The 12,811-nt window shown below is 40.9% G+C and overlaps 1 protein-coding gene across 1 annotated transcript in view; it reads left to right on the forward strand.

The window, feature by feature from the left end:
* FRZB (frizzled related protein) overlaps positions 1–10,258 on the forward strand; it is a 58,422-nt gene extending 48,164 nt beyond the window's left edge. Inside the window, exons 5-6 of the mRNA XM_073633736.1 lie at positions 3,265–3,328; positions 6,142–10,258. Coding sequence (XP_073489837.1) covers positions 3,265–3,328; positions 6,142–6,237 — 160 coding nt within the window. The 3' untranslated portion in view covers positions 6,238–10,258. The remainder of the gene's footprint in view (positions 1–3,264; positions 3,329–6,141) is intronic.
* The last annotated feature ends 2,553 nt before the right edge of the window (positions 10,259–12,811 follow it).

A 12,811-nucleotide genomic window follows, 5' to 3' on the forward strand; every position in this document is an offset into this window, starting at 1 on the left:
TAACTATCACCAGCAAGCTTGTTCAATAAGGCAGTGTGATGAGAAGTGAGGATATGCAAAGTACAGTGACCTATAGCAAACCATCAGAAATCAGCTCTTTGTCATGACTACCCCAACGCAGGTAGTCAGACTCTATAGCTAGCTACTGTGTGCTTTACCTATAGCAGCCCAGTTTCCCTTAAGGCAAGCAGACCTACCGGTACTTGGTTGCCCCCAGGACTTATACACAATGCTTTAGTGCCTGGCCACTACGCTAGGGCAGATGGGAACTGATCTAAGTAATCAGATACTTGCAGTTAGCAGACAGATTGTGTGGTTCTATGACAGTCCAGGTAAAAGGCAGGCTGAGTTCAGGGAATAGTCCAATATCCAATCTGAAGTCATACACAGGGAAATCCAAACTAGTAAAGCAGGGCAGACAGACAGGGAGCTTGATGAGGAACAACACGTGTATCACTTTCTATCACAAGCAAGGGACTGCACGTTTGGCTTGCTTATAATAGGTGACTGACCACATAAATCGCCTTGCAGATAGACACAGACAGGGAGAATGCAATAGCCAAAACCCGGATGCTGGAATAAGGAGCAGGAGCACTTAAGTGATCCTGACACTCTTATGCCGCATAAACACGGTCTGAATTTCAACAAATGTTCGATGGGAGCTTGTTGTCAGAAATTCCGACCATGTGTAGGCTCCATCGGACATTTTCCGTCGGAATTTCCGACAAACAAAATTTGAGATCTGGATCTCAAATTTTCCGACAAAAAAAATCCGTTGTCGGAAATTCCGATCGTGAGTACACAGTTCCGACGCACAAAATTCCAGGCATGCTCTGAATCAAGCAGAAGAGCCGCACTGGTTATTGAATTTTTCTCGGCTCATCGTACGTGTTGTATGTCAGTGCGTTCCTGACGTTCGGGATTTCCGACAACATTTGTGTGACCGTGTGTATGCAAAACAAGTTTGAGCCAACATCCGTCGGAAAAAAAACATGGATTGGAAGATTTCCCCTCTTTTCCTGTTCTTTTGACAAATCAAAACTTTGGATCTTCAACCAATATAATTACATACATTCCAGAAATAAAAAACTGACAATAGTTCTGACCTTTCAACGCTATGTAAAACTAAAAAGCAAAGTTTTGGCATAAAATGGCATAAGATATATTAGATAAATTTTAAAGAAACATTGTTGCCAGACCACTCATTTTAAAGCGGAACTTTACCCAACCCCCCCCCCCTAAAAAATATTTTTTCTTCCCCTGCCTACCTGATGCGATTATTCTGCATAGGAAGGATACTCACCCACACAATGGATCCAGCGTTGCGCCGCTGAGATCCCCTCCTCTGTAGCCAGCACTTTGGTCCCGTGCCGCTATCTTCTTCCGGGATGTCATCAGGAGGCACAGGCACTCCTCCCAATGACACGGTGCTAGGCCCACCCCTCCTGCTTTAGTGAATGGATGCTCCTGGCACCTCTCGGGATATCCACATCACACTTCCCGAGAGGCACCAGGGAGTGCTGACGTTATTCGTCTAGGTGAATGATAGAAGGGGGTTTGAGAAGGAATCAGTCAAGAAGGGTAAAGTTCCACTTTAACAACAGTCTAACCATAAAATTTTACAGTATGCACAGTAAACATTTTATGCATGTTAGGTACATGTAAAAGTCCCTCTTGTGTAGACAACCAAAATCCATGAGACTGCTTCTGGGCACCGCATCTTGGATGTGATGTCAGCACCCCAGCAGACTCAGAGCTGTCACTCAAGTGACAATATTTATTATCCCCCCCCCCCCCCGTCATTTATTCCCTTGAAGCTACTACATACAATTTTATGTAGGGAGGTAAAGGGAGGGTCAAAGGAGCAGGGCCAACACAGAGAGTATTTAGACACTCCCAGAAAAGAAGAGGAGTATGATTCGCAAGGAGGGAGGGAGCTGTACTAGGCTATTGACTACGTAGTTCAAAGTAAGTTCAAAAGCCCTTTGCAAATGAATAAATATTGAGTATGGAAAAAAAAAATACTGCAAGTAAGCATGTAAAATACTTTTTGTACTTTTTCTGTACTTTTACCGTCAATGTTTTAAATTGGTAACAGGGTCTCTTTAACAGATCAGATTATCTAAAATGCATTACTGCATTTTGCATATCATTTTCACCTTTTGTCACTGTCTTATTATATAAGTCTGTATATTTACCATAAATATGATTTTCTGCTTGCAGAGTAAGTTTAGATAATCAATACCATTTTTACACATATTTTAGACAGTTTTTTTTTTGACGTTCAAGTAAAAAGTTGCTTAAACTAAAGTCAGTAACGTTTACTGAACAATTAATTTGCTAGATGTAACAAAAAATATTTTGCAATACACATGCAAAAATAAGTGAATGTTGCTGATACATACATTTCTGACCACAAAAGACAAATAGCCAGTTACCAGCATTGCTGTTTTTTACTGTTTTTTTCCACACATAATCAATTTTGCTTTTAATGAGAAAGAAATAAACACAGAATGAGCATGCTGCATGCCATCTCATCCTCTTATGCACAGCATTTCAAATAGACTGTTCTGCAGATTAGCTGCAGTAAGGTTTAGCTTTGACCTTCCAAAAGTTTTAAAAATGTCATGGTGCAAATTTTGTTCAGACGCGATGAAGAAGGTGTAAAACCTTTGACACATATTGGCTTATACAAAATGTATGTCCAATAAATTCTTATTCTGATTTATCAAGTCAAAGGTGTTGCCTGCTAAGTAATCCGACAGTATACGGGTTTTTAAGCACTTGGGCACTTTTGATGCTGCTTTTGAGTTCCAGCTTAATGTCATCTTTTGGCAAAAGCAGTGACACAAGCTGAAAATGACATTTATGGGGTGCCATGTATGTTCTATAAACTACGTACAGAATAGCCCCAGTTGCCCTGGTTGTAGAGAAGCAATATTCACAATTTGGGCAGTTTGAAAAAAGGGATATACTGTAGATTGTAATTTAAAAATGTAAGGGTGATTTTTAATAGATTAAATTAAAAAACGACTGGTGTAGCAGTTATATAGCTTATGTCAATCTTTAGCAAAATTTGAGTTTTTCATACCCTAATAATACGTTTTTGTGTAATGTATATGGGTGCTTTTTTAATATGCAATATATTACAATATGTACCCTACAAATAGCAAAACAACACTAAAAAATAGTTTTAAAAAGTACTATTTATGCAGGTACATGGAGGATTTAGTGACTATATTACATTGTCTTTTTTCTGTACAGACTTCTGCTAGTGGAAGGTTCCTTGGCTGAAAAGTGGAGGGATCGTCTTGCAAAAAAAGTTAAGGTAAGTTCACACAACTGAAAAAAAAATATTAATAAAAAGAAAATAGTATAGAGATGTTTGTCTCAAATTTCTAAACTCGGAAAGATAGACACCTTTCTGTTCCAAGCTTGGTAAAGCCGAGACTCCAGGCGAACAGCCATGTATTAAAATTTAAAAGCAGCTCTGACTGCAATACTAACTTCTACTCGAATGCTTTCCCTTGTAGTACCTCTTCTTTGACACAAGATGTCCTCGTTCTTCCAGGTTGAATACTTGGTGTCATTCAATTCAGAAGACTGAGGACATACTGTGAATGCAGGGCGTTGAAGATAGTGAACACCCTGTGTGTGTCTAATAACTTATCTTGCAACCCCTGCCATGCTCCAGGGGGCCCGTGCGGCCTCCCTGACACTGTGAGAGGGCAAGCATAATTCTGGGGACAGAATGCAACGTCTGCAGCCAGAAGATCTCCCCCTCCCCAGACACTAACACATCTGGAGAAGGAGCTTTTAATGTTTCTTGAGTAGAGCGGAGAAACAGAGAGGAGCTAGCAGAGGGAGGAAGGGGTGAGGGCTGCCAGGGACAAGGTAGTGTCAGTGCTGACAACCTGGCAGGGACAGACAGGGCTGAGTGAGGCAGGAGGAGGAGAGCACCGCCCAGTAGCCGGGACTGGTATCACTGGTGAGGTAAGACACTGCTCAGGTCCTTGTAACTTATCTGGGACCCTCTGTACCCCCCCCACCTGGGGATGTCTCCCAACCCTGCTCACCCCACAACACTGACAGCCTGCAACAGACACACACCACCCCCTCCCCACAACAACAGTTGACACTGAAAAAAAAACCCCCCAAAAATTACAAAAATATTCCCTAACACCTCCTGAGGGGCCCTTAAGGGGCTGCAGGCTCCAGAGGACCTAGATTTTACTGTGTCAGTTTGAGCAGGACCGGTGGAGAGGGGAGCTGGGGAATTTGTCATTACCAGCATGAGGGGGGGGGGGGGATAGATGTGTCATTACTAGGATGGTGGGTGGGATCAGTTATTACCTGAGAGGCAGTGGCGGAATTACCAGGGTCGCAAAGGTCACACTTGCAACTAGGCCCTGGTACTTCTAAAGCGGTATTTTTTGCACGTAACATAACAAAAACATTATTTGCTTAAGAAAACTTTATTCAGGGAGTTATGATGGCAAACATAATGAAAAATAGTTTTACGTGTTACAATTTAAAGCTTATTTACTGCATATTAGGATCATAAATACTGTCCAAAGCCTGGGCACAGTTATATTTTAAGTTTGAAGTTAATATTGCAATTATAACTTAAAACATGTGCCCATTAAAAATAAACTGATAGAAGCTGCAGCGCTGGAATGGAGGAAAGCTAGGAGTGAAGGGCCACTGAAGGGGATACTATAATACTTCTTCTATAGCAGGGATTTTTTATCTGTAATTTTTGTTAATCTGACAGGGTCACTTTAACACACTTTGCAAAGCACACAATCAAAACATCAGTTTTGCTGTGGCTGGCATGTTGCTGTTGAGGGTGGGGCTTATTTCATATAACAGTGATCTGATACATAAATTGCTTAATGTAAAGTAAACATACATCTACAAAGATGGATGTCTTATAATAGAGTTTATATATATATATATATATATATATATATATATATATATATATATACATATACACTATATTGCCAAAATTACTGCCTTTACATGTACATGAACTTTAATGGCATCCCAGTGATGGAATGTTTGACCATTCTAGAAGGCCTGGCTCGCAGTCTCTGCTCTAATTCATCACAAAGGGTGTTCTATCGGGTTGAGGTCAGGACTCTGTGCAGGCCAGTCAAGTTTCTCCACCCCAAACTCGCTCATTCATGTCTTTATGGACCTTGCTTTGTGCACTGGTGTGTAGTCATGTTGAAACAGGAAGGGGCCATCCCCAAACTGTTCCCACAAAGTTGGGAGCATGAAATTGTCCAAAATGTCTTGGTATGCTGATGCCTTAAGAGTTACCTTCACTAGAATTAAGGGGCCAAATGCAACCCCTGAAAAACAACCCCACACTATAATCCCCCCTCCACCAAATGATTTGGAGGGGTGGCCCAATACTTTTGGCAATATAGTGTGAATGAGCGAGTTTGGGGTGGAGGAACTTGACTGGCCTGCACAGAGTTCTGGCATCAACCCGATAGAACACCTTTCGGATTAATTAGAGCAGAGACTGCGAGACAGGCCTTCTCGTTAGTGGTGGCTGGTGCTCTATTTTTTGGGGGGGTGGAAAACAAACCCCCTGCCTGCTCAACAGCCCTGCTCAACAGCCTGCCAGCCCCACACTTACCCCATCCAGGACGCAGGCAGCTTTCCCGTCTTCTCCTCCCGGCCAATCCAATCCAGGGTTGCCAACCTCTCGCAGCATTTTTTGCTGACAAAACATAGAAAATTTACTGGCGGAGCACATTTTTTACTGGCAACCTGAGAAATTACAGAACGCCTATATTTCAACAGTATAAACATGATATGAAAACACTGACAATACCTATAACAAAGTAATTAGCTTGATTTACATTTAAAAACACAGCATGAAATTATCAACCCCTGATATTTTACTGGCAGTTGTAAAAAACAATCACTCATTTTTACAAACTGTCAGTAAATATACTGGTGGTTGGCAACCCTGATCCGATCACTTCTCCTCCTGGCCAATCCGGTCTTAGGACCTGCCTCCTGTCCTGATTGGTCAGGAGGGGAAGCAGGAAGACAATAGCGAATGTTGATTGGCTAGTGTCACATATTTTTATAATTCCTCATATTTTTCACTTTTTCCAGCGCTGGGATCAGAAACTTCGTCGCCCTCGAAAAAGCAAGTCTCCTGTGGCACAAAATGGCAATAAAAACAGCAACTCAAGACAAATGCAGAGCTAGACTAGCAGTATGATGTATATAAAACTCTGTGGACTTTTATACAAAGATTTGCATTGGTGGAGCAGAAAAGACGAAATTGCACTATTGCACGTTATAACCTATTGTTTACTACAAAATATTGTAGTTGATTTTAGTTTTTTTTCCCTATTTTATATTTGCACGGATTACTAAGCAATAGTTTTATTCCACTTTCATTAATGTCAAAGTTGTTTGTTTATCTAAGAAATTAGCCTGATGAATGAGAAGCTTGGAGAGACTTTAGGTTAAAAATGTTCCTGATTGCTTTAATGGGACTCACCTATGAACGTTTTTCAAGGGACTATTTTGCCCATAGAAACCACACATTTTCCTTCATGTCATTTGCTTTCAGAGGAAGAAAACTAATGACAACAAAAATGTCTCTTTCCAACACTTTTTTACATCTAAGGTCTAAGCCATTTAGGGTCTCTTTAATGTTTTTTTTTTGTTTGTTTTAGGCTTCATGCATACTGGGTAGTTAGTCCTGGTTCATGAGACTTCGGTGTGCAGGCGGAAGACACAAGCACACCATCCAGCCCTGCTGCTGGCAGCCTGTAAAACACCATGAGAGAGCAAGACAGCTGCTGTGGCTGGACAGAGCTGGAGTGCTACCAATGTTTAGGACAGTATACTCCAGTATACGCCTAGGAATGAATGCCTAAAACGTAAGTAGTCTGAGCATTTATCCCTGGGCGTATGCTGCCCTAAGCATTAGTACCATTTAGTGCACCATCCAGCCCTGTCCAGCTGCAGCAACTGTCAGCTTCTAAAGGAGTTTTACAGACTGATGGCAGCGGGGCTGGATGGTACATCTGAGCCTTCTGCCTGCAACCTAAACGTCAGAGTCTCATGCACCAGGGCTAAATGCCCAGTGTATATGAGGCCTAAAGGTTTGCTGTGTTAAAGTGGTTGTAAAGGTAAATTATCTTTTTTTTATTAAGTAACAAACATCTCTATACTTACCTGCTCTAAACAATTCTAATGGCCCCCAAACCCCCTCTACTTGGGTCCCCAGCCAGAGCTCCTGGGTCCTCCCCTATGTCCAGTGCCCCCACAGAATGCCACTTCCCATGGGGGCACTTGTGCATGCTTGCACCCGAGCCCTGCTGCTGCGTCCATTGAGACAGACTGCGGGACTCGGCCCCACCCTGCTTACTCGTTACTGGCTTTGATTGACAGCAGTGGGAGCCAATGGACCTGAAAGTGAGGGGAGAGAGAAGCTGCAGATGTGCACAGCGCTGGATGGAATGAAGGCTCTACTGACAATGCTTAGTCTGATTTCAATGCACACTGTGAACTTCTGGACGATGTCCAGCATCATTTAGCCATTTCCTCCTGGTGAGAAAAGTCCATTCCACCCATCAAAGCATTTTGATAAACACCCTGCCAGCCCCTCCCATCAGTCATGACCTCTCTACATTACAAGGAGAAGCACAGGGATGCAGGGATGACATCACTGGATGAAAATAAAAAAATTTATATGTAAGCCAAACTATAGGCAGATTAGGCTTCAGCTTTAATGAGCGTTTGCTTACTATAAGCCCTTGAGCTAAGGGTCTAGGCAAATAAACAAGCATGTTATCTACACCAACCAATAAAATGTGTCCATACATTTTTTATCCTCCCTGAAAAAAGACTGACTGAATCTGAATGGTTGCTATGGGCAAGACATATTTGTTTCTTTCTTTTTGTTTTTGTATTTGAGACCCAAAGATCCCCATTCTTTGAATATATGGAGTGCAAGCTTTGGATAGCAGATAGCTGAAAACAGCTCACACTATAACCACCATATGGATAATCTTTTCCAATATTCTATAATTAACAAACTAGTGCAAAAACAATTAGGTTGATTTACCAAAGGAGTAGAAAATGTTCACTTTACAAAGTGATGCTCAGCCAAGGAAGCTGCCATCTTGGCCTTTGTTTAATCTTCAACTGCCATGATGCTGCACATGTGATCAGTTATGACGCCAGCCATTGGATGGTGTGAAAGTTTGGTTGAGAGCACAACCAATGTGACAGCTAACATTTCCGGCATGTCGGGAATGTAAATAGTTTTTTAAACTATCAAATCGATGGGGTTACTTCCGTTTTAATAAAATAGATGAATTTGTGTTCATTTTAATCATCCTGTTATGCTTTTTATCGCTTCCCTTGCATGTGATTGGGTATTCAAAGTGAACACAGCTTTACCTTATTAGCTACACGAAGGGAAAATTTTACTCCCTTTATTGAATCGACCCAAAAGGCTATGTGCAAAATGCAACCAGTCAGGGCCGGCGCTACCACAAGGCGTCTTAAGCAGCCGCCTTAGGGCCCCAGGAAAATACACCTTTCGCCTAAGTAGACAAAAATCCTTGCACCAGCCCTACAACCAGTCATGAATACTCTTATACGGCTAGTTTACACTAGCGGTGTACTTGTATCTTAGCTCAACTTCTCAGCAGCTAAGTGTAAATGAGCCCTTACTGATTCAACAGTAGCAACATCAATTTTCCTTGGATGTGATGGGCCTTTTTGTCACACATTTTCATAACTGCTTTGTGTATCTTGTGTTTATCTTTGAAATTTCCATTCTGTCATAAAATGTGTTTAAAAGTTAAAACTTTTTTTAATTAGTTTTGGATGGAGTAGTGAGGGGTTAGAACCCTTGTCAGGTTTGTATGGCTGGCTGTGTAAGGAGGGTTACATTTTCTATTTGTCCTAATGACCTGTCACCAGGAACCAAAGTGACCTGTCATCAAAAAAAGAAGTAAAGAGAAAACACCCCAAATAGGACACAAATGGCAAAAACCCTCTCCCACTTTATCTAAAATAAAAATAAAAATTTGGATTATATTTAGCACTAATTTTTGGTGGTTGGAGTATGAGCTGAATTACCAAAGCTTGTCATGAAACTGAGATATAAGGGCTTTCTTCTTATTAAATCATAGAGTACAAGCTGCATAGCGCTACGTGCAAACTGCAGTATCCATAGTAACTAGATTCCATCTTGTACTGACGTGACTTCAATAAAGTTAATTTGGATTGGTTGCTATGTGCTAGCACACTTTTCTTCCTGCATTGTTTATCAAAGAAGCCTGATACATTCCCAGAACCATCATAAGTCCCCCACATAATTCTGGGTTTCTCATATAAACACTTTCTAATTACTGAAAGGGAGAGTAATGTTACACTTTTTTTTTTTTGCTTCACTGCACATAGCATAGAGAAAGATTTGTAAGGAAAGCCAGGCTATCACTGCTCCCAATACCCCAGATTTCCTCTATATTACTGGCTTTGAGCAATGCTAAGATGATGCCAAAGCCCTTTTGTGATGTCATACAAAAAATTTGCTACAAGGTCAAACCTTGAGCCATTGTTTAGGCTTTCACAAGTCTGAGAGACAGGAATCTTTCAGGATTGTGGGGAGAAGAAGAATAATGATGAACATTATCATACACCCGACCTGCGGTGATGGCGACATAAGAGTCAATTTTGATCAGGCTGGGGGATCTAGGATGGGTTTTAGAAGTGCAGGGATTGTTGTCATGGACATCATGATTTACCATTTTCACAAGGATTGTTAATATTCATGTACAGAATATTATACAATGGGTAGGTTTTTACCACCATTCAAAGTGTACTTTTAAAGACGAAGTAAACCCATCAATTTAACAGTTTCAAAAAGTGCGTTACTGCAGCACAATAATATGAACCCAACCTAAGGCAAGTAGCAAGGTGCTGTAACCCTAAAAAAATCAAATTGGGTGCTATGGGTTGCTATACTAGGTACATCAATGCTCCTAGTACTGTATTATGGAATAAGCAGTTGTAGCAGTTCTACACATCCCATAATTCCCCTGTTATGAGGGCTAAAATCAAATAAAAAGGAAACCCTTTTAAAATACCAAAATAATGCATCAATAGTGGTCTATATGTTGACTGAGATGAGTTTTACTGGCATAAAGCAGCAATGTAGGGATAATTTTACTTTTTAAAGTTTTTATAAACATTTACTTCACTTGTGTTTGTCCTAGTGTGATTTTGTTGTCTATATAAAGAAAAGTTTAAAGAAAAAATTTGCCGCCATTTACTCTCTTTATTTATTGGTCATGAGATATCACAATTTATGAATAAGGCTGACGTTTCCTGAAGTATACTTTTAAACAGGGCTTTTTTTCTCGGAGAATAGGTGCAGGATCTCCCCACGTCTGAGTCACCTCTTGTCTCTGCCCCCTACCCACCTCTGACCACCGTCACTTGATTCCACCCCCTACCCACCTACCAGGACTGCCCCTTTTAGAGAATACAGAACCGAGTATCGAGAAAAGCAGTAAAATAGATCCCCTGCAGTCAGCAGGGGATCCCCACACAACAATAGACTCCCCCGGCAACAATGGACTCCACCCCAACAACAATAGATTCCCTGCAGCAACAGTGAACTACACAACAAAATATCACACCCAGTAACAAAATATCCACCCAAGCAACATTAGACCCCCCCCCCAGCAACAACAACAGATCTCCCAACAACCAGCACCGATGGATCCTCCAGCAGCCAGTAAAAATAGACCTCTTCCTCAACAGTAGATCCCTTCCAGCAACATAAGACCCCCCAGCAACAATAGATTCCCCATCAGCAACAATAGACCCTCACACAAAATCAGATCCCCACAAGTGGCAATAGATCCCCCAGCAGCCAACATCAATAGACCCTCCAGCACACCCCACACCCCATTCTATTACATACATTCAGTGCTGGAGGTGCTGGAACTGCATTCCCCCGCATTCCCCCTGAAAAAAAGCCCTGCTTTTAAAGCCCAACTCCAGCCGAAATGTTTTATTTTAATTTGGATAGAGGTGGGAAGGCTTTTAAGCATTTGTCAGGTTTTTGTTGCTGTTTGTGTCTTTATAGGTGAGATTTGTCCTCACTTCCTGTCAGGACAGGAAGTGAGGACAAATCTCTCCAACACATTTTTATGAGGAAGGGTTAGCGCTTTTTTTACCGTGTTTTTATTACTGTCTGTGCTTTTCTGTCCTGGTGAGAACTGCTTTTCCAATTCCTTGTAAAAGCATCACAGGCCAAGAAGTAAAGAAAAATCTCCCCAGTGGGTTTACGGACAGAAAAAAAAAATGGGCAAAAATTGAAACTCCCATTCTATGTAAAAATTAAAATAAAATCTTTGGCTGGAGATAGGCTTTCACTTTCAAACATACTATATATAGATAGCTCATATAAAAAATTGTGGAAAGCTGTACATTTTCTTTTTGTCCATCGAACATTTTGATGCAAAAATGATCATGACAAAAAATAATTAATGCACGTAAAATAATGCATGTGACTTTGTGAGTTGACAATGTAGTATGTTAAACAGGATTTATTTTACCCTTTAGAAAATATGGGCAAAATCTCTCTCTCTATGAGGTTGATTTACTGAGGGCAAATAGACTGTGCTTTTTGCACAGTACAGTTGCACTCCGCAAGTGCAGTTTCTCCAGAGCTTAATAAATGAGCAGAAGTTATGCTGACTACCATCATCCAATCACGTGCAAGCAAAAATGCTGTTTCTTTTATTGTCCTTGCATGTGATTGGGTATTCTTTGCAAAGTGCAGCCCTACCTCACTTACTAAGCTCTGGAGCAAAGTGCAATATGTCTATTAGTCTTTAGTAAATCAACCCCTACATATCATCTGGGGCTTTTGAAAATGTAAGAGTTTTTTTTTTGGGGGGGGGGGGGGGGTGAACCAGGTTTAATAATAAATCAAAATACAATTTTATTAGAAAAATAGTTTAAAGCAACAAAAAATAAAGTTTGATACCTGTGTTTAACTGTATGGAGCCTTCTCTGATGTCCACGGATTGTTGTAAGTAACTCCAGTCTCATACATCAGTGAAGAAAGATAGCTGGGCTTTAAAGGTTTGCAGATTTCCCAAATTATGCTATGTTCACATTTCTGAAACTATGCTATTTTCACTTTCCACTAAGGCAGGCCATACACTATACAATTTTCTTTCCTGCAACCTATGGTTGCAGGAAAGAAAATCGTTCAACGGCACCACATGTCAAACTTATCTATTGAGGTCAATGGGAACTCTTGTAGCTATGTATGATATGGTGAGTACAAGGAAAGGAGAGTGGAACACAGGGGACAGTGGCTGATGTTGGCCCCATAGTGTTCGCACCCTAAAATGGCTGGACTATACCGGTACACATAAACAGTGATAGACAATTATTATAAAAGGAATTTATTACAAAGAGGAAATACATAGTATACTTATTAAAATGCAAAACAGAAATTCAGGGTTCCCCAAAGAATATCTGTAAATTACAAAGTATAGACTGGTCTGGTTCTCGACTAGTTTCGTGATATTATCGCTTCCTCAGGAGGACCAATCTATAAAACAAATAATATAATGCAATACAAGCAAAAGAATACAGTACACTATAAGTAGTGATCATAAAAACAGCATGTAGAGAAAGGGAACATAATTACTGGTTCAGGTTACCCTATAATTGGGTGATCGTGCGCGGCACCAGGCCGCCTAATGAACTCTCCCCCCGCGGCGGACAA

Source organism: Aquarana catesbeiana, linkage group LG06 (assembly GCF_042186555.1).
Source record: "Aquarana catesbeiana isolate 2022-GZ linkage group LG06, ASM4218655v1, whole genome shotgun sequence".
In the NCBI taxonomy this organism is placed as follows: Eukaryota; Metazoa; Chordata; class Amphibia; order Anura; family Ranidae; genus Aquarana; species Aquarana catesbeiana.